This window comes from Herpailurus yagouaroundi, unplaced genomic scaffold (assembly GCF_014898765.1).
Source record: "Herpailurus yagouaroundi ecotype Mexico unplaced genomic scaffold, PumYag 166, whole genome shotgun sequence".
Taxonomy (NCBI): Eukaryota; Metazoa; Chordata; class Mammalia; order Carnivora; family Felidae; genus Herpailurus; species Herpailurus yagouaroundi.
This window is the reverse complement of record NW_024412407.1, coordinates 34,948,043-34,975,721: the sequence shown is the minus strand read 5'-3', so window position 1 is coordinate 34,975,721 and position 27,679 is coordinate 34,948,043. Positions and strand designations below refer to the sequence as shown.

The following is a 27,679-nucleotide window of genomic DNA, read 5'->3' as shown; positions in this document are numbered from 1 at the left end:
CTGGTCTTCAGAGAGGGGCCCGGCCCGGCCCTCAGAAGAGATGGCCGTTCTGAATGGTTGCCAAGAAAGGCGATGGCATAGCTCTTCCCCCTTTCCTTAGCAAATCCCGTTTTATCCTGGTGAGGATCCAAGCTCATTTTAGTTTCTTTCCTCGCTGCTCACGTTGTAACTTTCTGATGGGTGCCGAGGTGGGTTTCTCCCAGAAAACCTTTCCAGCTGTCCCCGGGAGGGCTGTTGACAGGGCAGGGCCCTGGTACCTGCCCCATGACCCACCAGGCTCTTCTGTCCTCTTGCTTCACCCACACGTTCTGTTTCAGCTCAGTCGCTTTCCCGCCTGCCCCTCACAGCCCCCGGAAGCAGGGGGTCGAGGGGCCCTGCCCTTCTCTGCAGGCCAAACCGCACGTTCTTCTTCAGCTCATGAAACCAGACCTGCGCTTTTTCTAACCTCATCTCGTCGCCATGAATACATCCTCCAAGCAGATTTCCTGCCTTCAGGGATGTGTAACAGAATGTGATGATTTTTCTCATTGGTTTACTTTGGTGACTCCCGGAACCCTTCGTGGACCACAGCTGCAAAAAGGATCGTCAACTCACGGTTGTAGAATCATCACAACACAGTCAAAGTGAACGTCTCTGATGTAGACACGTTCAGGCATATGGCACATGTCCTTCTACCCCGGGATTTTTGGCTTTATATTCTGGAACAAAACTTGGCATTCCTGTAACAGTAAACATCATCACCAGTACTCATAACGGTGTTATTTGTGAGACTCTGGAGTCATGGAAATAACTATACTTAGGATCAGTATCAGCTGTTTGAATCGAAGATCTTTATTTTCAGACAAAGATCTCGTAAGGACCACAGATGAAAGATCACGCACAAATCACATTTTCCCCTCAAGAGCAAAAATACAAGTTCAATAATTTTTAAAAAGCAGTTTTGAGTGCCCTAGATACCTGGAAAAACGTTGCTGATTCTTTTTCTGGTCTACCACAGAGCTTTCTAAGTCAGTCAGAAGGATGCCACCTACCTGGGCTGTATTATTTCCCACCACGAGAAAAAGAGCAGGGATGGAATATACTGATTTCAGAAAACTGGCAGTGAAGGGCTCTGAGGGAAGGAAGATTGGTTAAGCTGGAGATACCGCCGGCACCTTTGCTCCTCCCTCTCCCCCGAGGAAGCGGACACAGAAACACACGTCCAGGAAGGTCTAACTCAGAGAATTACTCATGCTTTCACCAGCCAGACCTCATTGCGGCGTCCGTAGGGCTTCATGGGAGGGTCGTACCCAGTGCAGAAGTAGATGTCACTCCGGCAGGTGGCTGTGCCCTCCAAGGCGGTCCGCAGCTGAGTGGCGTGTGCTATATAGTCGGCCTCCTTGGCATAACCACCAAACTGCCTAGGGTAGAAGAACAAGGGGCTGGTTAAGAAAGCACGCGGTCTCCAAGAGAGGGGGGAGTCTTTAAAAAAAGAAGTCACTGGCCGCTCTTACTATGACAAGCACGTGAGAGCAGTAAGACGTTTGCCACTTCGTAGATGGGGAGATTTGACCCCTCTGAGCCTCAGATCCTCGTGTGTACAATGGGGATGTGCTGTCTCTCCCCCCCCAAGGTTGTTATGAACATTAAATAGAGTAATGGATGTGAAAAACTAACGCAGAGCCTGAAACACAGGAGTCAAGTGCTAAGTGTGAGCTTCCCTTTCCTTTCTGGAATCTCCCCGAGCGAGGGTAGGCTGACCTTCCCATAGGCTGTGCCTTGGCCCTTCTCTCTAGATCTCTCTACCGCCCAGGCAGCCACTCCTCTGGGCCCCTCTGGCTCTAGCTGGGGAAGGAGGAGGAGACAGGGGCGTTAGCTAGGGTGGAGCTGAAGCTAATGTCTCTTCCCCAGCAGATCCTTTTTGAGGAGGGAGCACATCACAGCAGTGACAGGTAGCAGCTATGTTAAAAACACAGAGCGACCAAAGGCAGAGACCCGAGGAAGGCTTGGGAGGCCCCTTGGCAAGCTGTAAGCATGCCCCAAATAAAGAAATCACTTCTAATAAATCCCTTCTCCTGTTCAAATCATGAAAGCCTTCTTTTTCTAGCAAGTAAAAAGACTTTCCTAAATCAGGCTTTTTCTTGATGGCAGAAGGTGGGGACAGAGAAGGAATAAAGCTTGCCTTTTCAAGATGATTATTCCCTCCTTACGTCATCTGCCTACGCTCCAAAATTCATCCTGTGGCCTACCCTAAATATACCACTCTAAATCTGGGTTGCACTAAAAATCTTTATTAGAGTCAAATATGTCCCCAATTCTAATGAGCTTTATGACTCAAAAGTCTGAATCTGCACCAGGCCAAGATTAGGCCAAATGCATTATTTTTGGTGGGGTTCTCTGAGTCACGCTTTGCTCTTTTATAAGCGGTTAGTCATGCTGGGCAAGCATTCAGCACGTTGATTACAGGGTTACTGATGTAAAAACACCCAGGATTTCATCTTTAAGGGATTGATTCTTCCAGTGTCTAGACAATCGCCATAGAACATGGACAAAGCTGAGACCAATCTGGAAGAGAAGAAAGTTGGTTGAAGTATATCAAAGAAAGACTACAAGGCAGTTGAAGAAAAGCTGAACTCTAACTCATTGAGAGGAAACTGGATTAGCAGACCAACGATGAACATTAAGGAAAGACTGTTCTGGCAATAAAAGCTTGCAAGACATTGGAATTATTTTCAGAGAATGTCTATAGGTTGAGAGCCACTTGCCTGAGACGAATCAGATGCTGAATGTAGGAGTGCGGAGTGCCCTCTGCATCCCCCTCTCATGCTGTGACACTAAATTTTATCCTTGAAAATGAACAATGTTGGCTCTTTAGGCTACTGGGTTTTTGAAACGTCCAAAGAAGGTGTGGTCCTCAAATACCTTCATTCATCAGTTGGAGTCAAAATGGCTAGTTGTGTGCTCAATCATACTACCTCTGCCCTTTCCTAGCTCACGGTCTTGGGCAAGTGCTTGAATTTCTCTAATCTTCAGATCCTTCAACTGTTAAATAGGGTCGACAGCAGAATCTCAGAAGGCTGTTGTAAAGATGAAGGGAGAAAAGACTGTGAACTGCTCAGCACAGTGCCCGTCACAAAGTAAGCCCACAACAAACAGAAGCTGTTTGTTGTTACTTTGCAATTCTGCTCAGAACAGCTATCTGGTTCCCTGCCTTTGGGGTGGGGGACATGACGGTAATCTACGGTAATATCAGGAACCCGGGAAGATAGCCTAGTAATGAAGAACCGACTCGATAAACAATCTCATCTTCTCAACTGGACCCTCTCTCCAAACCCTGTTTACTTTTTCACTCCACTTCCCCCACCCCCATTTCTTTTCCCTTTTTCTTTTTTTCTCTCACTCTCTTTTGTTTCTTTCCTTTCCTTTCCTTTCCTTCCTTCCTTCCTCAGCACTTATGACCTTCTAACATACTATATAATTCATTTATTGTGTTCATTGTTTATGGTCTGAATTTCTGAAAGAATATAGGCCCCGTGAAGGCAGGGATCTTTGTCACTTTCCCCCCTGGTATATTCTGAGCACCTAACACAGTGCCTGACACACATTAGATCTATTGGCTAGATGAACAATTCTGGGATAAACAATAAGGATTAGGGTCTTCAGGTTGACAGACCTCAAGATGATAGCACTTAGGTCTATTGGCCTCCATATTCACTCACTCATGTAATAAAATCTGAAGCACATACTAAGGGGACAGTAGTGGTAATTTAAACAAGAAAACTGGGTTGACTGGAGCCACACTGGGAAGGGCTTTGAATGCCATGCCGACTTTGAACCTGATCCTAGATGCAAAGGTGGACCTACAAGGGGGTTGAAAGTAAGAGGCTGACATGATCAGGTTGTGTTCTGGAGAAATTCCTCTGGTGACAGTGGAGGGAGAGATAGAGTCAGTGGAGGCCAGGAACAGCCAGGTGTGAGGTGCAAAAGGCTTCTGGACAAAGGCACAGGTGAGGGGTGACTGGATATGAGGGGAGGGCAGGGAGAGGTGGAGGAGTCGAAGATTCTCCAGGGCTTCCAGTAAAGTCTCTAGATGGCAACTGGTGCCAATAACCAGAATAGGGACGCTACGTTGAAGAAAACAAGGAGCGGGGTGAGGATGGTAAATAATATGGTTTGGGGGCATGTTGATATGAAAGTGCATCTGTGAAATACATTCATGCAACTATTACTGTGTACCTAAGTGTGTGTTGGGCACTGTGAAAATCTCCTCAGACCTGGGAAAGAACTGGAGTCAGAGATCCTGATTTGGGAAGGTGGGCCTAGTGACAGCTACTGGGAGTCCTCAGTGAGTAGCTACTGGCTATCATCATGGTAAGGAGGGAGACGAGGCCTGGACGGTGAGCAGACAGAGGGTCAGCAGTTTACTCTTGGGAGTCCTACTCCCCAAGTGGTGAGCGGAAAAAGTGGCCTTGGCAAGGGCCACTGGAGAAGGAACTTGTCTGAGACGTGACATGGAGAATGTCGTCATTTGGGGATTCTTAAGTTCATTAAAAAACAAAAAACAAAAAACAAACCCAATTAAAAAATATTTATTCCCAGGCTGACTGAGATGCTGATAATGAGAATAAAAATTCCCTATTGCTTCACCATGGAGGTATTCTACTAGAAAACAAACCAAGCGAGTGGGCCATGAAACAGATACATGTGTTCTCCTCACTGGTAAATCAACCAACTCACCCATACCCAATCACAGAACTGCACAAACAGGCCAGAAAACCAAACCCCACAGGGCACGCGGTCCTAATAAATGATTCAGGCCCAGTGCTGGCTCCTCAGCCTGTTCACAGGTAAGCTGCCTCCTTCCTCCCTGCCTCAAGCTTCCAAGCTATCCGCGGAGGGTAACACAGTGCCCATGGCTCTCCAAGTTCACAAGCACGTTTGAGTGTGATTTCAAGAATTCTCGTAACGCGCTTTGAGCTCCTCAAAGGAAGTAAACACGAAGTCTATACGTTATTTTTGTAAGCCTGTTAACAAGTCTCAGTCTCCATCTTCAAAGAAGCTCTCCTCCGGGGCACTGTATTTTATCTCCCCTCACGTCAGAGTTCAGCATTTGGAACAAAGCATTGGGTTACTATGGGAACCGAGGAAAGACACACACACCCTAGACTGCAGAAACATGAAAGGAGCTGACTAAAAAGGTCTGGAAGAGGTTGGGGAGGGGGGGTGGTGGTGATGGATGATGCAGGCATCAATGAGGCAGGCCAACAGACAAGAGGCTTTGGTCCAAAGAGGCAAAAGATAATAATAGTTCAGGCATGCAAATAAAATAGGAAGAGAAATGCATGGTCTAGCCTGACCACCCAACTTGGTCTAAAACTTTATCAACAAGCCCACACAAATTTAGAGACAGTCTGCTATGCATGTAGCCCTGTGCTAGGCAAAAGAGGTATTAAGACTAGGAGCTGATAATTTCATGTCCACAGGAAAGAAGTCACACCGTAAGGCATGTCAGGCCATCAGACTGAACCGTGCTCATGGAGTCGAGCATCACGGGGCACAAAACACAAGCTAGACACCACAGAGCTGTAAAGACGATGAAGACGTCTGTCTACCCTCTCGAGGTCCAACTGTAGTGGTCAGGACAGAAACACACATAAAGATTATATAGGGCAGAAGGAAGCACTAGAATGAAGGTCGAAGGTACAAATGGAATGCTCTGGGGGTGGGGAATAGGGAATGATTGGTTCTGACTTACAACACGAAGGGAAGGCATCATGGAGGACCTGATATTAAGCACTTGTTTATTGAGCATCCCTTCCTGATGCCAACAATGAACAATACGACAAAAATGCCTGTCCTCACACAGCTTCCAAGAAGCAGAAGCTGGAGACAGTCTGTAGGAGGAGGTGGGTGAAAGTGAAAGCGTGGAAGTGGAGGGTGCCTGTGCATGTGTTGGAGGGGGGCCCTGGGAGCTGGGGGGCGGCGTGCACTGAGATCAGGTGGACACGGAGTGGGGCGACATCGTGGATGCGATGCCATGACCGAGCATTTTTACTAGGCTTCGCTGCCCGGCTACACATTCGGGGACCCAGCCCAAAGTTTCCCCATCCCCCTTCTCATTTTATTACTAGCTTGGGCTTAGATCCCAGCCCTGGTGCGTGCCTAGGTCAGAGGCAGGCCCGAGGCCCGTGACCGGAGTTGAGCAGCAGCGGGGAGGGAGTGCGATCGGTCCCACGCTCTATGGAAGGTGGTGATAAAAGGACAACTTAGAAGGGGCAGAGGTGGAAGAACTAGAAATTATCAGGAGGACACAGCAACAGTTCAGGCAAGAGGTGCCGAAGACCAAGGCGGTGCGGATGCAAGGGGAGGCACGGCTGGGGGGGTGACCAGGACTTGGCCGACGGTTGATGTGCCAGGTGAAGGAGTCAGGATGACATTTGAACGGGACGAGTAGGAAGACAGAAGGGACCTTTAGTAAGACAGAACACAGGCATCAGATCTGGGGAGGACATCTGAATTCCATGTTTGACGTATTGATTTGGGAGACCCTGGCGAGGTGTTTGGAAAGATGCCTCCTGGGGAGCTGGGAACGAGAGGCTGGTGCTTGGGAGACAAGGCAGCGCGAGCCGTGTTGACTCAGGCTCATCCGCCCAGAAATGGTGGCTGAAGTCCCTTCCAAGTACCCGTTCGCGAAAGACTGGCGGGACACCTGACCGGTTGTGGGGGGAAATGTTGTTAGATTCGGAATCTCATCACTGGCAGGCTCTTAGAAGGGAGGCGGCTTAAATATCAGAGGTACTCGATAGACATTTGCCCAGTGGAACCAAACTTCCCAGTTAGTACGAACATTACATAGCACACGGGCTGCACGTCTCTCCAGACGATGCTTAGTCTCCTTCAGGGCAAGGGCTTCCTCGCCTTGTTACCTGTCCCTCTTACTGTTAGATACTTCATGCCAGAGTAAGAAATATGCTCCCCTATAATCTCAACCCACAAACACGACTTCTTATCTCGGAAATAACACAGTCCTCAAATACTTGAGACATCATCTGTCTCTCATCTCTCTTCCCCACTAGAATGTTTTTCGGGCTTCAGAGGGCGGCCACGTCGCTTGTTCCCCTGCACTATTTTGAGGACCTATAGCAATTCCTGGCACAGAGTAAGTGAATAATGAATATGTGGTGTTTTTGAATGAATTCATGGATGTGTAAATGGCCTCACCTTAGTCACCATGTTGAGTCTGATGATTGCTAAGACATTCAAGGGAGCTGGAGAGATGGTCAGGCTGGAGATTTACCAATGGAAGGGTGACAGTTGAAGCTGTGGGAGGGGACCAAGATCTTTAGGGAGGACAGCAAAAAAAGAGAAGTGCAGGGAAGGCAAGGACCAAGACTTTCACTCACTTATTTATTCAACTTTTAACTGAGCACTTACTAGAGACTAGCCCAAGGTCCTGCCCTCAAGAATATCCTGGTGAGGGAGTAGACAATAAATAAATGAACAATGGGTATATAATGCAGGTGAGAATAAGTGAGGTGAGGAAAATAAAGGGTGAGGGGACAGAAAAGGAAGGGGTGAGGTTTTTGAAAGAAGGTGAGGCTCCTTGCAATCAAAAGGACAGAGCTTGAGTATTGAGCTGACCAAGGAGGCAAAACTGTATTATGTCGCCCTCGGCCTGAGCCTCCTGTGATTACAGATGGGTGCTGGAATTATCTACGAACTTGGCTAACACTGGTCTATAGCTCTGGGAACACCCTAGAAGCTTAGCAGTTGTACTCTTTTTACCAAAGTTCATGTTCTCTAGGCTGAACTTCCCAAGCTGCCAGTGTCCTCAGTGAGGGGCTGGTTATTTATTTATTTATTTATTTATGTTTATTTATTTTGAGAGAGGGAGAGTAGGGGAGGGGCAGAGAGAGAGGGAGAGAGAGAATCCCAAGCAGGCTCTGTGCTGTCAGTACAAGGCTGATGTGAGGCTCGATCCCACAAACCATGAGATCGTGACCTGAGCTGAAATCGTCTGACACTTAACCGACTGAGCCACCCAGATGCCCCAAGGGCCTGGTCATTTAGAGAGAAAAACAACATCAGCATCCGTTGGTACCTCATGGCTGACAAAGTTGTGTCATATGCACATTCACTGGACCCTAACAACAGTGCATCATAAGCTTTATTTTATTTTATTTTATTTTATTTTATTTTAACGTAATTTTTCGAGATAGCAAGAGTGTGAGTGGATAAGGGACAGAGAGAGAGAGAGAGAGAGAGAGAGAGAGAGAGAGAGAGAGAGAGAGGAAATCTTAAGCAGGCCCCATGCCCAGCATGGAGCCCAACACAGGACTCGATCTCATGATCCTTGGAAGGGTTAAGAGCCAAAATTAAGAGTTGGACACTTGGGGCACCTGGGTGGCTCAGTCAGTTATGCATCCGACTTTGGCTCAGGTCATGAGCTCCGCATCAGGCTCTGTGCTGACAGCTCAGAGTCTGGGGCCTGCTTCAGATTCTGTGTCTCCCTCCCTCTCTTCCCCTTTTCACACTCTGTCTCTCTCAAACTTTTCACACTCTGTCTCTCTCAAAAATAAACATTAAAAAAAAAAAAGTTGGATGCTTAACTGACTGGGCCACCCTGGTGTCCATAAGTTCTATTTTATAGATGAGAAAACTAAAGCTCAGAAAGCCCAACTGTAAAACTCATAATTATTAGAGTTGAGGTTTGAACTGAAGTGTATCTGTAGTAGCTTGACTTTTTTGTTAATTCTAGTAAAACTTGACCTGATTCTCAGAGGGAGGTGAAGTCAAGAAGAGAAGAGGCTAACTCTCACCAAGGGTCTACCTAATGTCTCGCGATGTGTAGGCATTCGTGGATACACAATATTGCATCCTCACAACAATCTTGTGGGTTAGGTACTCTTGCTCCATCTTATACTTGGTGGAAACTGAGGCACAGAGAAGCTCGGCAATACGCCAAAGGTCCCGTGGCCACTGAGCTAGCATTGGATCTCAGATCACCCTGACAATGAACTCCTAGTTTCCAACACTTTATACCCACACATTTCACTAAAACTGTCAACCTTCTCCTGCCATCAGTCTCTGTTGAACTCAGTGCTGAATTATGCTGAGGAGGCTGAGCTGTAACCTAAGTGGCCTTTGTGGAACACAGAGGGAGGACAGTGGTCTGGAATGGGGCCACTCATATAAATGTGAGGGTATTTCTATTGCCTCTTGTGAATACTAAAAAGATTCTGATAGTATTATTCTTTCTTAGCCTTCTATTCATTGACTGCTAACACATACTACTAATAAATGTATACTCCCTTCTGAACATCCCTTCACAAGCTCATACAAAAGGAAGGCTGAATGAAGGATGCAAAGCTTTCATTTTGGAATTAATTTTTTGGTCATCTAATGCACATACTGTGTACTTGACTTTCTACTACCGTATTCACACTGCCTTCCACATAAAGGTACTTTTAAATGCACATTTGACTTGCAGTGACACCCAGTGGCTGGTTGAGGAATAACATATGTTAATTTAGGACCACGTGTTCGGTTAAAAAAGAAATTCACTAAGCCATGCAAGATACCATTATTTATCATTTTCATCGGTTTAGATTTCAGAGAATTAAAAGGAAACTTCCACAGACCTGATGTTAATAGTACTTTTAAAGAGATACCCTCTCACACTATAAGGAACCAGGGTCCTTGGAGAAATGGCTAATTCCAGCTCTAGAGCAAGAAATGCCCAGATGTGCTTGAAACATTTTTGTGACACCAGAAAGCAAGGAAGCTACCATAGAGCACTACAGTCATGTCCAAAGGACCCAGAAACCAATTGGAAGAGGCTCCCACTGGCCAAAGATGGACAATTTGAACATCAGTAAGAACAGCTACAAAGAACTGAAACACATCAATTATGTCTAAATTCCTGTGTTTATACCGACACTCAAAAAACAGATCGACACCACCTTGCATGTGGCAGATGTTCAGGAACGAAGTCATTATTCTGAAAACAGATAAGGAGAAGGCAACAAGCTACAGAGAAAGTATCTTGCTTTTTCTCTACGACTCCATCTCAGGGAAGTCAAATGGCAGACGAGGAGAGGTTTCTCTTTGTATCAAAGTATTCCAGCTAATAACTGAAGGACAAATAGAGCACATTATCACTTTACCAGCTCTAAGAAAGGGCTCTAGGCAAGGGTGATCTACAGTCGCTGACCTCACAAAAACAGAGGCAAGCAAACCCCCGATAGAGGGATATAGCACCACCTATGAAACATCCTTGCCAAAAGCAGCAGCTGGAATCTGACTATGCCTCTGGTTCTAACGACTAATTTACAGGCAGTGCCGGAGGGAGAGGAACACGTTAAAAAGTCACTGAAAGGCAATCTGCAACATTCAGACTACAGGAAACAAGAGGACAAATGACCCCTAGGCAGTAATGAAAAATGAAAAGGTGTAGTGGCGAGGAAGGCCGCAGATTAGTAAAAGCTTAAAAGGCACACCAACCAATTGCAATGGATGGATTTTATTTGGATCCCGGCTCAAAACAAACTTTTAAGAACAAATTTTCAGGTAGTGGGAGAAATCTGAACACTGGACATATTTTATATTATTATCACATTAATGAAATGATGTTAAAATTTTAGGAGTAATAAGACATTATGAGTGTGTTTTTAAAAGGTCTTTGGTAGTCACACTGAAGTATTTGTGGATGAAATAACAAAATGTCTGGAATTTGCCTAAAAATAACCCAGTGGAGGGGCTGGGTGGTAGTTGTGAGGGTACCCATGACACAGATTTGACCTTGAGTTAATTATCTTGAAGGTGAGTGATAGGTTACATAGGACGTCATTAAGTTTATTGTATCTTTTTATTACACAGGTTTGGCCTTGAGTTAATTATCATTGAAGGTAAGTGATGGGTTACGTAGGATTTCACTATCTTCTATTTTTTTATAAGTTTGAAAATTTCCATACTAAAATGTTAAAAGAAAAAAAATCATACCAACTCCTCACCCTGGGTCTGGTAAAACAGACGATTCAAAGCCAGCCTCGTCCGCTTGAAGTCTTATGTGAACTGATTTAACCATGTCAACCTCATTCCTCATGAAATCAAAAGGAGTGAAGGGAAAAAAAATTACTGAAACTTACCGCAGGTCATGAAGTGGTTTGTAAAGACGGAAGCATCTTAGTAACTACTGAAAGGTACTCTTTAGTAATAATCCTATGAGGGACATTGTTATGGCACTCGACAGATGGAGAAACTGTCTTAAAGAGGGTGAGGGACTTCCCAAGCTTCTGGGATTCAAACGAAAACATACTTATTCATTGGAGTATACCAGACTGCCTCCCAAGACACAGGGAAGAGAATGGAACAGAGGGATCAGGCATGAAGGTCAGATAGGTGAGACAAAGGGCATAAGATTTAAGGAGGCGCTTATTCTCTCAGTGCTAACCCTACACTTGGACAACTGTGAAAGTGGATGTCTCTTTAAATTCTGTGCCACAGGCACCTCACCTCGCTTCCCCACTCTAGTCCCTGCCCTTGGGAAAGACATTCTTTTTTTTTTTTAATGTTTATTTATGAGAGAGAGACACAGAATCCGAAGCAAGCTCCAGGCTCTGAGCTGTCAGCACAGAGTCCGACTCGGGGCCAGAACCCATGGGCCTTGAGATCTTGACCTAAGCTGAAGTCGGACGCTTAACTGACTGAGCCACCCAGGTGACCTGGGAAAGACATTCTTTACTTAGAGTTTGCTTTCTCTGCAGACTCTGTAGTGAAGGCTGGAAAGTCTGATGACTGGAGAAAAGCTGAGTTTCCAGTGCTAGCGGTCCAACTGCAGTACACTCACTGTCCTCTGGGGGGGCCCTGCGTCGCTTGGCCTAGGACTGCCCAGAGCAGCCAAACTCACATTCCCAGCCTTAGTGTTGGCAACAGAGAAAGTTGCATCCTCAGGTGCAGAAGTGGGGCGGGGCAGTCAAATAAGTATGTGTGGAGGCCCCTGGGTGTGGACAAAAACTCTCCAGTGCAAGATTATTTGTATATTTGTTTTTCTTTAAGTTGTTCCAGAGCAAGAGCAGATCCATACCTATAGTTGATACTGGTAACGTTCCTGGTCTCTGACTATACATGGTTCAGTGCCTGTCACAAAGTAGGATTTTGAAAACAGGGAGTCATTGATTATCTACAAGAGACTTGGTTTCTGAAGGGAGGTTGGGGCCCAAAGAATAAAAACATGCAACCATCTGTACCTGTTGTGCTCTACAGTCAAAAGGAACACGACCCCATTTGAGGCCCTGGCAACAGGACTCGAATGATAATAGTGCTCTGCTCAAAGGACCATGGACAGTGAACAGCTAAGGGGGTGGCAGTCCAGCTCTGGCAAATACTCCCTGCCTTTCTGGCATTCAAAGGGAGCTTGGGCTAAAAAAGGAGATTCCCCCAAGTCCTTTATGTATTTATGTACTCATTTACATATTCGTGACCCCAAATTACCGCTTGACTTAGATATTCCCAGAGTCTCCCAGCACCCTGCTGTGGCTAATGTGGATGTTCAGCTTAAGCTGTGGGGATACTCTATCCAGGTGAATTTGGCAACTGGCAAACGCATTTATTCAGATACAGTACAAATGTTTGTGTGTTGTAAGCTGAAGAAACTGAAGTGAGAAATTGTCAGGACTCAGTATTTCTTAACTTAATTCGTTGACAATACAGAGAAATTAAGGAAACAATCCTATCGACATCAAATAGGAAAGAATACCTAGGAATAAATTTAACGAAGGAGGTAAGAGATCTGTACCTGAAAACTGTAAGACATTAATGAAGAAAACTGGACAAGACACAAATAAATGAATAGATATTCCATGCTCATGGATTGGAAGAATTAATATTGTTAGGATGTTCATACTACCAAAAGCAATCGACAGATTCAATGCAATCCCTATAAAAATTCCAATGGAATTTTTCACAGAACTAGAAAACCAACCCTGAAATTTGTATGGAACCGCAAAAGACCCCAAATAGCCAAAGCAATCTTGAGAAAAAAAGAATAAAGCTGAAGTGTATGTCCTGATTTCAAACTGTATTACAAAGTTATTATAATAAAAACAGTACAGCATTGGCATAAAAACAGATATACAGATCAACGAAACAGAATAGAGAGCTCAGAAACAAACCCATGCATATATGGTCAACCAATTCACAACAAAGTAGCCAAGTGTCTTCAATAAATGGTGTCTGGAAAACAGGGCAGCAACAGGCAAAAGCAACTGACATGGGACCTCTATCTTACGCCACACACAAAAATCAACACAAAATAGATTAAATACTTGAACATAAGACCTGAAACCATAAGATTCCTAGAAGAAAGCATAAGGTGTAAGCTCCTTGGCATCAGTCTTGGCAACAATTTTTTGTATTTGGCAACAAAAGCAAAAATAAACAAATGGACTACATTGAACAAAAAAGTTTCTGCACAGCAAAGGAAACCATCAACATAATGAAAAAACAACCTACTAAATGGGAGAAAATATTTGCAAATCATATATCTGATCAGGAGTTAAAAGCTGAAATATATAAAGAACTCCTATAAATCAATAGCAAAAAAGCCAAACAATCTGATAAAAAATGGGCAGTTGGTTAAGCATCTGACTTTGGCTCAGGTCATGATCTCACGGTTCATGGGTTCAAGCCCCATATTGGGTTCCACGCTGACAGTGCAAAGCCTGCTTCAGATCCTCTGTCTCCCTCTCTCTTTGTCCCTCCCCTGCTGACACACATACACATACACACACACACACACACACACACACACACACATTCTTTCTCTCTCCCCCCCCAAAATAAATAAACATTTTAAAAAAGTGGGCAGAGGATCTGAATAGACATTTTTCCAAAGAAGACATACACATGGCCAATATGTACATGAAAAGGCGCTCAACGTCACTAATCATCATTGAAATACAAATCAAAGCCACAATGAGATATCACTTCACATCCATTAGAATAGCTATTATCAAAAAGACAAGAAATAACAAGAGTTAGCAAGGCTATGGAAAAAAGAGAACTGTGCACTGTTGGTGGGAATGTAAATTGGTGCAGCCACTAGGGAAAACAGTATGGAGGGTCCTCAAAAAATTAAAAGTAGAACTACCATATGATCCAGCAATTCCACTTCTGGGTACATATCCAAAGGAAATAAAATCACTATCTTGAAGAGATATCTGCACTACCACGTTCACTGCAACATTATTTATAATAGCCAAGATACGGAAACAACCTGAGGGGCCATCAACAGATGAATGGACAAAGATGTGGTACATATATACAATGCAGTATTATTTAGCCATAAAAAAAAGGACAATCTGCCATTTGTAACAATGTGGATGACTTTGAGGGCATTATGCTAAGTGAAATAAGTCAGACCGAGAAAGGAAAACACTATATGATCTCACTTACATGTAGAATTGAAAAAAAAAAAACAAACCCTGAACTCACAGAGAAGAGCTTAATGGTTGCCAACGATAGGGGATGTAGGCGGAGAGTTGGAGAAATGGGTGAAGGTGGTCAAAAGGTACAAATTTCCAGCTATAAGGTAAATTTGTCCTGGGGATATAATAGAAAGCAAGGTGACTATAGTTAACAATATACTGTAATAAATATTTGAAAGTTATTAAGAAAGCAGATCTGAAAAGTTCTCATCTCAGGAAAAAGCAATTGTAACTATGTCAAGTGATGGATGTTAACTAAACATTATGGTGATCATTTCATAATATTTACCTATAACAAAGCATTACATATTGTATACCTGAAGTCACTATAATGTTATATTTTAATTATATCTCAATAAAACTGGAATAAAATATAAATGTAATGTAAATGCTTCCTCCAGATGATTAAGGAGTGGTGATGGAAGTCACGTGCTACCCTGGATGCCTAAAGATTCCTCTCCTTACAACAATAAAATAAAAACAGAGAGAGAGGCAAACCATAAGAGACTCTTAAACATAGAGAACAAACGAAGGTTGTCGGTGGGGAGGTGGGGGGATGGGCTAAATGGGTGATAAGCATTAAGGAGGACACCTGTTGGGATGAACACTGGGTGTTACACTAAGTGATGAATCACTGGGTTCTACTCCTGAAACCAATACCACACTATATGTTAATTAACTTGAATTTAAATAAATAAATTAAACACACACACACACACACACACACACACACACACACACACACACACAGAATCCTCTCCTTACAGGGAATAGACAGTGATGCTTTCCCTCTCTTCGATCTTAACACTGTCATCGGTGGGAACTGGCGGGTTGCTCTGAAACTGGTTTGGAATCCGGAACCAGACTTTCAATTTCTTCTGCAGGGAGCCATCATCACTTGGAAACACAGCAAAGGAAACAGGCACGGTCATGCCCATCCCGATTCCTGAAAACATAAAAACCCACAGAGTGAGGGTATTGTAGACAGAACTTTGGCTCAGAACTGTGAAAGATCTGCTGGTCTCATTCTTCTTCCAAATCAGGATTCTTTTTGTTCTTGAAATTAATAATAAACCTTTCAGGTATGAAAACTATACAGTCAGATACATACAAAACACCTCTTATTTGTATATTTTGGAAATAGGAGTGTAGTGATTCAACTCATTTGGAAAACATTATTTGCTAATATATATCAAGACTGTAAATAGATCAGTATCTAATTACTCTCTATTTAAATATAAATTTTAAGGAAATAATCCAAAATGTGGAAAAGGCTACAGGTGATAGGATATTCATTGCAGCAGAATTTATAATTGTGAGAGACTGGGAGCCATATAAGTGTTCAAAACAGCAATATGTCTAAGTGAATTATAGGTGCATGATACAATATAACATAGCTATCAATAATTATGCTTAAGAAGACAATTTCTCAAAGGTGGAAAATAGTTATGAAATAAGTAACAGAAGGGTATACAATTGCACAAACACTATGATTACATTTTAAAAGCCTATTAAAGGATGCCTGGGTGGCTCACTCGGTTGAGCGTCCTACTTTGATTGAGGTCATGATCTCACGGCTTGTGAGTTCAAGGCCCGTGTTGGGCTCTGTGCTGACAGCTCGGAGCCTGGAGCCTGCTTCGGATTCTGTGTCTCCCTCTCTCTCTCTGTCCCTCCCCCCTCTCACGCTCTTTCTCTCCCTCAAAAATAAACATTAAAAAAAAAAGCCTAGCAAAAAGCCCTAAAGAAATACATTCAGAAGACAACAATGATTGTATTATTTGGGGTGCTGTTGTGTTATGTTTAAAATTTTCTTTAACGAGTTTTATAATTTTTATACACATTTTCTTCTAAAAAAAGTTATGACAGTATTAAGAAGGAAAAGATTTCTGACTTCCTACTGGTGGACTTATACAAAGCCTGATTACTTTAGTCCTAGTAAATGTTACTGAGGTTAATACCAGTTTCTAACTTTCTAAATTATCAGCTTGAGAAATACCCTAAAAATAAAACATCACATCTCTTTTTTCACCTTGCTTTCTGATCCACTTTGGGTTTGCACTGATCATAAAGGGTAGTTTAAATTAGAGAGCTTTAGTGTTACATTCATATTAAATATGGTTTTCGTGCTGACAGGCACACTGAAACTTCACGCCCATCATTTTAAAAATAGGGGCACAGCCATCACAGACTGCCAAGACTGTAAGGAGTGGGACAGCTTAAATATTCTCAGACCCTTCATTTGCTAGAACAGAGCCGGGGACCTGCCATACTCAATACTCACTGAGCCTCAGTACCCTGCAGATTCTGAGCAACCAGACCAGGGGACTGAGCAGAGATGTTCAGCCTGGAGGCAGAGGTCTGGGTCAGACGTTGGCCTGGCTCTGTGACTCGGCTTCCTTCACTCAGTCATGATAAGCACCGTATGGTTAAAAACCCCAGAGTGTATGTTCACGCCTGGGAGAGAAGCAGGAAGGCAGTGATACTGAGCAGGGATACCACACAACGAGGGGGAGGCTGGGATGAAGTCAGTGTGGTTCCCGCCCCCCCCACCCCCCTCACCCCCCCCCACCGCCTGCCGAGTGCCCCCGTGCACACAGTACAACAAGTTCACAGGCCACGGAAGCACACGGTGACATGTGCCTTGTGGCCTCTCCCTGTGTTTTTCACTGATGACGGGAGCCGTAGCAAGCTTGCCTCTGAGACTAGAGCCACATCCCTCAGGGATACTCACCCTTGTCATTGGTGCCCCCCACATACTTCATGACCTTGGGCATGGCTTCACGCAGACCCTCATCCACAGGCTTATCTGTCACTTCCACTGTGGCAAATTGTCCGCCTTCACAGGTCCTCTCCTCATAGGAGACTTCTTCCTAGGGGCAGAATACACATGCTTAAGAGATGTAAAGTGGTAACCTGTGGTGACTCCAGAAGCAGTAACGGTCCAGCTACAAGAGACCCTGACTGCTAAAGAACTTTCCATGACGAATCCGGGCATGGTGGCAGGGTAGAAGAGATGACAGTAGAGGTATGAAGGGCCATGAGAAAAAGGTTCTGGGATTTCTTACAAATGTAGAGTCAGCAGAAAAAAAAACTTGGTATAATCAATATTCTCAGAGAGATAAGAGAAGATACCGCATTCCCAAGCCACTCAGAACGTCCCCCAGAATGCTATAAAAATAGAATGTCCAGAGATCAAAGGGCTCTTCGAAATTAAAAATACAACAGAAATGAAAAATTCAGTGGAGAGGTCAGAAGATAAAGCGGAAGGAAATCTTCCAGAAAGTCAAGTGAAAAGGCAAAGGAGTAGAAAACAGAGGAGGAAAGGAAATCAGGGGATCAGGCCAGGAGATCCAACACCTGAATGACAGGAGAACCAGGAAAAAGAGAAGAGAATTGCAAAGGAGGAAACAAAGAGATAGAACAACACCGCCACAGACTCCAAGGCTCCAGGATGGGCCTCATTCTAGAAGCAGGGACTCAGGGCAAGAAGAAGCAGAGTAGCTCTCTTCCCTCAGTACTTCCAGACACTACTCCTGTCTCGCTAAATGGTACCCCTCCCCCACTCCCCAGGATGCTCAGCTCCACTACGTCTCCAGAGCCTTCCCGGTGGGACCCCACCCCCGCCACCCCCAGCATGACCACTCTCTGTGTGGGTCTCTGCCCGAAGGTCTTTTGCCATAGAGACCCACGCAGCTCTCCTTCACTCCCTCCTCCTCTTCCTTGCCCTGTGCTATCTCCGATAATTTCATATTCCTCAACATACACTATAAGACCGTGTCTTTCAAACGTTAAAGAGAACCACGACACATAACAAGAAATGTGTATTTTTTTTTACAAGGAGAAACAAAGCTTCACAAAAATAATACTTTACCCTTAGGGAGGGGATATATTCCGCATCTAGCCTTTTCTTTCTTCCCTGTTGACTTCCACTCTACTCAAGTAAATTTCATGCTATTCCACGAAAAGATGAAACATGTGCCCTATATTGAGCTATCGGGTAAGGAAACCCTGGTGCAGTTTGAAAAATCTGCCATGAAGTCTTTGTGGACAAGAGCTATGCCACGAAGCATCATAAATGAGATGCTCATCATAAATTAGATGCTTAAGGAACTGCCTCGTTTACTAATGATGATGAAAACCAGACACATGGGAGAGAGAACTTGGCTGCCCCTGGCTGGGGAAACAGGACTTCCTATGATATCCTAGACTGAAAGGTCTCAACTCCCAAGGGGACCGAATGACTCTGTGGAGGTGGGGCTAAGTGGCCTGGATAGTCTGAAAGAGTACATTTACATTATAGTTTTGTGTTTAGAATGAGAAAAATACCTATTGTGTTTGGAATGCAAAATTAAAGGAGAATAGCAAGAAGGGGGGGGGGGCGGGAATTGCACCAGACCGGGAATCAAGAGGCTGCAAATCTACCTCGGCTACTAATTCCAAGGATTGCTGTGAGGCCCTCCCCTCGGAGAGCGTCACACTACCAAAGAGTCTCCAGTAGCAAACCCTCTGCTGTGTAAACGGGGCGGTTTTGCTCGTTCTGACTGACGACACACACCTTCCACTGGAGGTCCCACCAAGTCCTGCCATTTATGTTTTAAATTCCAGAAATGCTACTCTGTGAATCACAGAATTTCAGCCTGAAATTTCCCAAAGAGGAAATGAGGAACCAGAGGGATTGAACGGCCCAAGAACACACAGCTACTAAGGGGTGAAATTGGAACCAGACTTCACACCTCCAAACCCTAGTCTAATGCTTACTGCCGGACTCTATACCGTATGGGGGATGATGTTAGTGCTTTGAAGCATCTTTCTTTAGCTACTGAGTAAGTTCTTTCTTTTTTTAAAAGTTATTTATTTATTTTAAGAGAGAGAGAGAGAGAGAGAGAGAAGCAAAGAGAGAGGGAGGGAGAGAATCCCAGGCCGGATTCTGCATCGTCAGCATAGAACCAGACGCGGGGTTTGATCTCATGAACTGTGAGATCATATCCTGAGCTGAAATCAAGAGTTGGATGCTTGCGCACCTGGGTGGCTCAGTTGGTTGAGTGTCCGACTTTGGCTCATGTCATGATCTCACGGTTTGTGAGTTTGAGCCCTACATCGAGCTCATTGCCGTAAGCACAGAGCCTGCTTTAGATCCTCTGCCCCCACTCCCTACCCCTCCTCCGCTCACACTCTCTCTCGTAAAAATAAATAAAACATTAAAAAAAAAAAGTTGGATGCTTAACTAACTGAGCCACCCAGGCGCCCTGAGTTAGTTACTTCTGATAGACATTTGTGTGCCTGTGTCAAACTCAGAATAGGGGCATCCAAATTCATTTCATGGACCCTCATCTCTCACAACTGGAGAAACCAATGATAAACTCTCAATGGAGAAAAGAGCTGGTTGGCTCTTTCCTTTGTTCTTTCTTTCCTTCTTTTTATTCACTCAACCTACAACGATGGGGCATCTACCGTGTGCTGAGCACTGTGGCATGGGCTACGATACAGAGAAGACAGAGAGTCTCTGACATCAGGAGGGGCACGGGCTAACAGGTAATAATCTGATATGTTTAAGAGGAGAGGCAGGGTAGGGTGGGAACACAGAAGACTAGTCAGGTTGTTTTGCAGGGCACGGGTGCATGTTGATGTGTTTGGCTAGGTCAGGCTGACTTTGAGGTGCTTATAGATCATCCAGCTGGACATTCAGTCACTGATGCATTGATTCATTGAATAAATATTGAAAACCTCTGCTGGGTGCTATAGATTTAGAGATTAATATGATATGGGCAGTCTGGTTGGGTGGTGAGAAGATTATAAAATTATCGTATGATGTAGTAAATGTTCTGATAGCTCGGGGAGGGCGATTCCAGGTCGTGGACACCACGAGTGTAAATGAAAAGAACAGAAGAACAAACTGCTGAGGGTGATGTGGTTCACTGGGGCTGGAGCAAAGGCAGTCAAGCAGGGCACAGCAAGAGAGGGGCCAGACGCACAAAGACCTCATAGGCTGTCACAGGGAGAAGGATTTTGTGACAACTGTCCTAGTGACGGTGAGCCGAGTGTGCAAGCCAGTTTCATTCACCCCACATTAATTCAACTGACTTTGTGATCCAGATATGGAATTTCGAGTAGGAGGGGTCCCGGAGCAGAAAGGAGAGTTCTGGGGATGGTCTAGGCGATCCGTGCTCTCCGCCTGTCCCCCAGGCAGAAAGTCCAGGGACAGGGAAGAAGGGCTTCAAAGAAAGGAATCCAGTGTGATTCAGAGAGATAAGGCTTCCGTGATAAGTCTACCCACCCTTAAGGCTCAACTCAACCTCCTCCTCCAGAGTGATTCTTCCTTCTGAGGAGCTCGGAAGGCAGACGAGACTAAGGTTAGAAGGGCCCTTTCATATCTATCTGTTCATCTGCGTCCTGTTATAGATGAGCAAACTGTCCATTGTGCAAGCTGGACACGTGGGTCTAGAGCTCAGCAAGACACTGATACAGGGATATAAGTTTGGGAGTCATCAGCAGAAGGGGTAACTAAACCTGTGAATGGAGCGAAGATTGCCTGGGGAACAAATGAGCATTCAGTATCACTTAATCATGTTAATTAATCCCCTACCTACAAGTCTTCATTCACCAGGTTCTTAACCTATCCCAGGTGGTCTAGGCCCCACCTAAATTCTGTCTGCCTTGCCAGCCACACTCAGAGCACTTCCTCACTGGCCTTCTATTGCCTTCAGTGCCATGGTCATTCCTGCCTCAGGGCCTCTGAACCTGCCTCTTTTCTCTCCCCGGAATATTTTTCCTGTCTCTGCCTGACGAACCCCTACTTATCCAAAAAGCCCCAACCGAAAAGTCGCTTCCCAAAGAGGATCCCAATTTAAAACAAGTTCCCCTGGGGGCACCTGGGTGGCGCAGTCGGTTGAGCGTCCGACTTCAGCCAGGTCACGATCTCACGGTCCGTGAGTTCGAGCCCCGCGTCAGGCTCTGGGCTGATGGCTCGGAGCCTGGAGCCTGTTTCCGATTCTGTGTCTCCCTCTCTGTCTGCCCCTCCCCCGTTCATGCTCTGTCTCTGTCTGTCCCATAAATAAATAAAAAAAAAAACGTTGAAAAAAAATTAAAAAAAAATAAAATAAAACAAGTTCCCCTGGTATTTTGGACAGGCCCTTGTCCTTTCGAGACACAATATGTATTGTAACTACAGCTGAAGAATAACGTGTTTAACCTACACCTGCAATCCCAGGCCCCATGGGGGCAGGGGCTGTCTGCATCTCTTAGCATGTACTGCTGTGTCTTGCATACAGTAGGTACTGCAAGGGTCTGTGGGGAAGGAGACTGCGGAGTAAAACCTGGTCTTACCCTAACGACAAGGAATACAACAGACATAGCTGGGTAGAGAGACAAGAAACTAGTCTAGTTATATTTATGCTGGAGAAAAGCAGGGCCACAATGTCTAAAGGTAGTACCATGGCAGGTCCCACCTTGTTTTTACAGCATCTAAGTCCATAAACTCTCATTGTTTACTGGATCGCTCAAACCTAAGTGACGGATATTACAAAACTACTCTAGTTCTCGAGGGGGAATTGAAATAGAATTCCATTTCTGCAGAAAACAAAGCACCTAGGTTAACCCAGTTAATACATTTGGTTCTTCAGATTTAATGTCTTTAGTGTGTTTCTTTTATTTTTTAATTTTTTTAATTAAAAAAAAATTTTTTTTACGTTTATTTATTTTTGAGACAGAGAGAGACAGAGCATGAATGGGGGAGGGTCAGAGAGAGAGGGAGACACAGAATCAGAAACAGGCTCCAGGCTCTGAGCTGTCAGCACAGAGCCCAAAGCGGGGCTTGAATTAATGAACTGCGAGATCATGACCTGAGCCGAAGTCGGACACCCAACTGACTGAGCCACCCAGGCGCCCCTAGTGTGTTTCATTGTCACATGGAACAGAATAGCCCACTTCTGCCCCAGATCCGGCTAGCTTATGCTCCCAGTCATATAAGGATTTGGCCCATGACTACAAACACCAATATTCAGCATTCGATGGGAACCCTGGTCAAGTTCAAACTCCAGACAGGGATCTTGCAACAATGCCTCTTGCAACGGTATTTGCAAGGTCCTCTGCAAGGTCAGTTTTTTTTTTTTCCTTGCCACCTGATGTGGTGGGTGTACATGTTAATTCTGGAAGCCAGCTTTCTCATTGTAAGAAAATAATAATAACAATCAACCTAACTCAGGACTTTCTATGTGTCGGGTATTATTTTAAATATTTTGCATGGATTCGTTCACTCAGTCCCTCCAATGATCTTGTGAAGACGTTAGTGTTTTTATCTTCATTTTCAGATGAAACTGGAGCACAAGGGGTTAAATAACATGCCCAAGTTACAGCGGGCAGGTGGTTGAGCCAGGATTCCAACCCAGGCTGTCGGGTCCCAACCAATGTGCACAGGCTGGAAAAAAATCCCATAAAGATGTCAGTTGTTGATGTCAGTCCTGCTCTGAGCATCCACAAGACCCACCCAATCCAACACAGAGAGCAGTGTGTCCTCCTCTCTCCAGAAGCAATGTGGAAGGCACCTGATAAGGTCTGCAGCAGCCTGGACCTCCCCCATCACAATCAGTTCTGAACATCTGGTGAGCCTGAACCTGAGCTACACAGGACACGCTTCCTGCCATCAATTTGCCCAGCGAAGTAGGCAACAGTTCCTGACCCAGACTCTTTCCAGGGTAAGATGCTCAATTTCAGGGACAGTCTGTTTTCAAAATAATAACACCCTGAATGTGTGTGTGTGTGTATATATATATATATATATATATATATATATATATATATATATTTAAAAAGGCTTGCAAGTACCTTTGAATATTTAAGTAACTGTCACATAGGCATGGTGATTCTTGTATTACAGTTGAGGAATTTCAGGGTTCAGAGTGGTTAGGAGGTCAAGTAGTTTACCCAAAATTACCTGTGAAACTAAAGGGATACTAACACCATACCCAACCAAGTGTTAGGTATTTTGTTGAACAACTTTGAATTGGTTATCTCATTTAAGCTTCCAAACAATCTTATAAGATACAAATTATTTCCTCTCATGCTTACTTCAGAGAAGTTAAGTAAGTTGCCTGTGACCACACAGCCAGTAAGAACAGAGCTGAGTTGTGACATGATGATATTACCACATTTGAAGGGGGTAAACATTTTAAATGTTTATTTATTTTGAGGGAAAGAGAGCACAAAGTGGAGAAAGGGCAGAGGGACGTAGAGAGAGAATCCCAAGGAAGCTCCTTACTCAGTGCAGAGGCCTATGCAGAACTCAATCTCACCACCCCAAGATCGTGACCTGAGCTGAAATGAAGAGTCAGAACACTTACCCGACTGAGCCATCCAGGCACCCCGCATTTTCATGCCTTTTAAAAAATTAATATGTATGGTAACACTGGGAGCAGTTGGGAAAGATATTTTTATATCCATTCTACAGCTGCTGAAACTGAGGTCGGTCAGGTTAAATGATTTGCACCCGCCTGATAGCAACATCCCAGATAGCACCATACTCCCATCAAATGTTGAGGGAAGATGCTTATCAGGGAGTTGTATTTGTCCTTAGAGGCACCAAATCAGTGGTAGGTGACACTGTATCCATAAGGGAAACAGAAGCTACCAGAGTATTTTGAACACAGGCATCTTGATTCAAGGAACTAATTTCATAAATAATAGAAGAGCGGAGATGCCCCACAGGGAGCAGCGAGGCAACCCACAGGTGAGTGAACACCTTAGGAGGGGTAGAGGGAGGATTATGCTACCTGAGCTCAGACACCTGGATCATGATGGAAGCTAGAACCATGGTGGCCCGTCTAGAAAGACCTGGATCCACAGAGAAACTCTTGGTGCCAGAGACCTGATAGTTTGGAGAAACACCTTCTTCCCTTCTTCCCACCCTCTGATCTCCCAGTAGTGCCTCCCACTGGGTGAACCTCACTGCCAGGTGCCTGACATCGGAGCCTGGGAAATAGGCAACTGGGATCAGCCCCCACTCCACACAGAGACCCAGAGAGCAAAGCAGGGAGTGGATGAGGAAGGGATCTGAGGGCAAACAGGCAGCAGACCAACTCAGACCTGAATTTGCAATTGTCTCTTAACCTAAAGAGACCAAGTAAGCTGGATTCCACTATAGAAAGGAAAGCTTTCTGGAACTTGTTGGTAACATGTGGATTCTATAAGTGTTAGGGCCAAAAAGCACCGTAGACATCCCTGGGCTGAGTCCACAGACTGGCAGGCACACAGGCCTGGTCTAGGCACAGACAGATCCCATGGCCTGCAGTTTACAAACATTCGTAGGCAGCTATCCACAGTTAAAACCGACATATTTGCACAGCCTCACTCCTAAAATTCCCTGTTCCTTCCTCTCTCCCCTGCTTGTTTTTCTTCACAGCCCTGATCACCATCTGATAATGATGTTTGACCTGTTTTTTTGTTCACTAACCACTCAGATGTAAGCCCCATGAGGACATGGAATTTTTTTGGTTTTGTTCACTGCTCTATCTCCACGGCCTGTAAGACGGACTGGCACACAGATGGCACTCGACAAGTAGTTCCTTGTCAAATAAATTAATTTTAACTTGGGAGAGTTCACACGAAGAATCTGGATTTCTGGTCTTCCTTAAAAATCTGGCAACTCTGGTTTACGTCTCTGTGACGCCACATCACTGCCTTTGTAGAGGGGGCCCTGAGTTCTCTCTGATTTGCCTCAGACCCCACCTTGCCCCAGCACCTAACACGGCTAGCGTCATTCCCCTTACCTGCTTGGATGCTTGTGGGCATCTGACTATGTCACCCTTGATCTGGGCTAACCTTGATCATTCTATGTGCTGCCGAGGAAACGGAGAGACAGACAGATGAAGGGACAGGCCTCTGGTTATAGTTGCTTGAAGAGTGCAGACTATAGTCTAGTTGAGGGCTTTTGTGACCATCACTGTAGCAGGTACCAGAACTTGGTCGCCAGACAACACAGTCCTTTAACATACGAGATGCGAAGCTGGGAGCTGAGTCTACAAAGTGCACAAAGTACTTGTCTGCAAGGAGACTATGATCTAGTGGGGGACTCTGTCCTCAGGGGGCAGTCCCATTTGCTTGTGTTAGCACTGATGTAAATTTGGGGGGAGACAGCAGTTACGCCCTCTTCACCCAACCTGTATTCTAGGACCCAACTCTGGGAGTCCCACTGGCCAACATACCATTTCACAGCTCTGGGCCTTTGCACCTGCTCTCTCCTTTTCTGTGCACTTCTAACCTCCCTGAGGCCCAGCTGAAGACACCTCCTCAGGGCAGGCCCCCTCATCAGCCCCTGGCAGAATGGTTTGTTCCTGCCCCTGTGCCTCTGTGGAGCACAGATCTTGTTCCTTTATACTCAGTCCTCCAGGAGTTGGGAGTTTCTTAAGGACAAGCATGTTTCTGGTCTTTCTGCAACCGAAGGTCTCCCAGGAAGCAAAAGAGCAGAATGCTTGGGATGTTTAAACGAAGGAATGCATTCAACAGGCGCAGTTCTATCGCCACGGGGTACCCCTCCCCCAAAGCAACCTCTCCTTTTTGTCACCCCTCCTCCCAGCAGAGCCCTAGGCCCTAGGGAATGTGCTGGACTTCCCTTACTTCCTCCTTCCCAGTTCACGTGCTGGGCACTCGGGGGCCGCGCCCCCGGTAGGCGCCAAAACGTACATACCGGAGCACAGCGCTGTCCCACCTGCGCGTCAGAACCCGCCCCCGCCCCCCCTCCGATCAGGGTGCGGTGGGAGGTGCCGCCCCGTTTCAGGTCCTCGGCAGCCCTGCGGGCCTACCTTGCCCCCTTTGCTCAGGACCTGCCAAGGCCACGTCTCTACGCTCCCGAACAGCGAGTTCTTGATCATGCCCAACATGGTGCGGCTGCGGCGCTCCGGACGCTCCTGCGGACCCGGGGTTGCAAGGGTGCATAGGGCGAGCGGGGCCGCAGGCCGCGGGCTGGGCTGCTGGGGCTCCGCCCCGCGGAGTGGGGCTCGAAGGCGGGCTGGGCGGGGCACGGCGGGAGCGGCGGAGGAGGGGCCGCGCTCCGCCTCCGCCGGCCCCGCCTCCTCCACTGAGTGCGACTGTTCTGGGGGGCCTGGAAACAGATTCTCCCGCGTTAGGGATTTAGGCAACGGTAACGGAGAACTTCCTACATCCCGCCGCCCTCCACTCTGTCCACGGCTGCTTCTGCTCTCAGGTACCTGGACACCAAACTTCCAAGCCTCTGATTCCTCTCGGGCTTTTTTGGTGCTCCACTCTTAAGGCTCTGCCCCCCGCAGGGACTGAGTAGACAAGGTTCAAAGTCTCTGTAGCTCCTGACCCCTGGAGACAGCTGATGGCGGCATCTCCACCTACAGATATCCTAGTGTGTCCCCCCACTCCACCCCGTTACCTCTCATCTGGACGATTGAAAAAGCATCTTAACTAGTTTTCTCCTTACCACTTTCTTTCCTGCAACCAGTTTTAATCACAAATTCCACGTTAATTTCTCAAATCGTGGCTTTGCTCATTCATCCCTTCTATTCAAAACCTTCTAACCAATGTTATTACCATTTGTTGAGTGCCTGTTCCCCCTGACAAGCATTTTACAAATATCACCTCCTCTCACCACTAAACATGCATATTTTATAGCCATTTTACACAGGAGGAACTCGATACTCAGAATAATTGACTTTCCTAAGATGAAAAACCAGTGTGCAGCTTAGCCAGGATTTGAATCCCTGAGCATGCTGTCAATATGCATGGTGTCAACATTCTCTGACAGTACAACGTTCATTGTGTCCCTGGAAACACCGTGTGGTCCTTCTGTCTGAACTCACCCACCATTTTGTTTATTCAAAGTGTTCTGTCCATATGAGGGATTTAAATGCACCTTTAACTCACTGGTAATCATTGTCATCTGGCATTGTTAACCTAATTGTTAGCCTCATTTGTGCAGGTCGCTCTGCCCTAATCTTGAAGGACTTCCTGCTGTGCCTGCATCTTGACAGAGAGGACCTTGAACCTGAGCCAGATAGTGGTGATCAATAATGGTGATGCTAATGGCCTCCAGTTTTGTGGTAACATATGTTAACTTTATTGCGTATAAACAAGATTTACTTTTGACTAATATTTGTTGATTACTATAAAATAAATGACTGTTTAATTATTTTAATTACTTGATGACACTGATTATGAGGCACTGTTATTTTATGTGCCACCAAGCAAATGTTACCTGG

At 45.4% G+C, this 27,679-nt stretch overlaps 1 protein-coding gene across 3 annotated transcripts; it reads right to left on the bottom strand.

The window, feature by feature from the left end:
- Positions 1-808: 808 nt before the first annotated feature.
- On the bottom strand, positions 809-26,453 carry HEBP1 (heme binding protein 1). 3 transcript variants are annotated; one of them, XM_040488870.1, is made up of 6 exons: positions 26,258-26,445; positions 25,226-25,474; positions 17,197-17,335; positions 15,231-15,411; positions 14,473-14,580; positions 809-1,400 (listed from the first exon to the last, which is right to left on the bottom strand). In XM_040488870.1, the coding sequence occupies exons 3-6, from the start codon at positions 17,237-17,239 to the stop codon at positions 1,229-1,231; spliced, it is 504 nt and encodes a 167-aa protein (XP_040344804.1). In that variant the 5' UTR covers positions 17,240-17,335; positions 25,226-25,474; positions 26,258-26,445; the 3' UTR covers positions 809-1,228. The 3 variants fall into 3 exon arrangements, with proteins under 3 accessions (XP_040344804.1, XP_040344802.1, XP_040344803.1); XM_040488868.1 differs by lacking the exon at positions 25,226-25,474 and having other exon boundaries at positions 26,258-26,453; XM_040488869.1 differs by lacking the exons at positions 14,473-14,580; positions 25,226-25,474 and having other exon boundaries at positions 26,258-26,447.
- Positions 26,454-27,679: the final 1,226 nt, after the last annotated feature.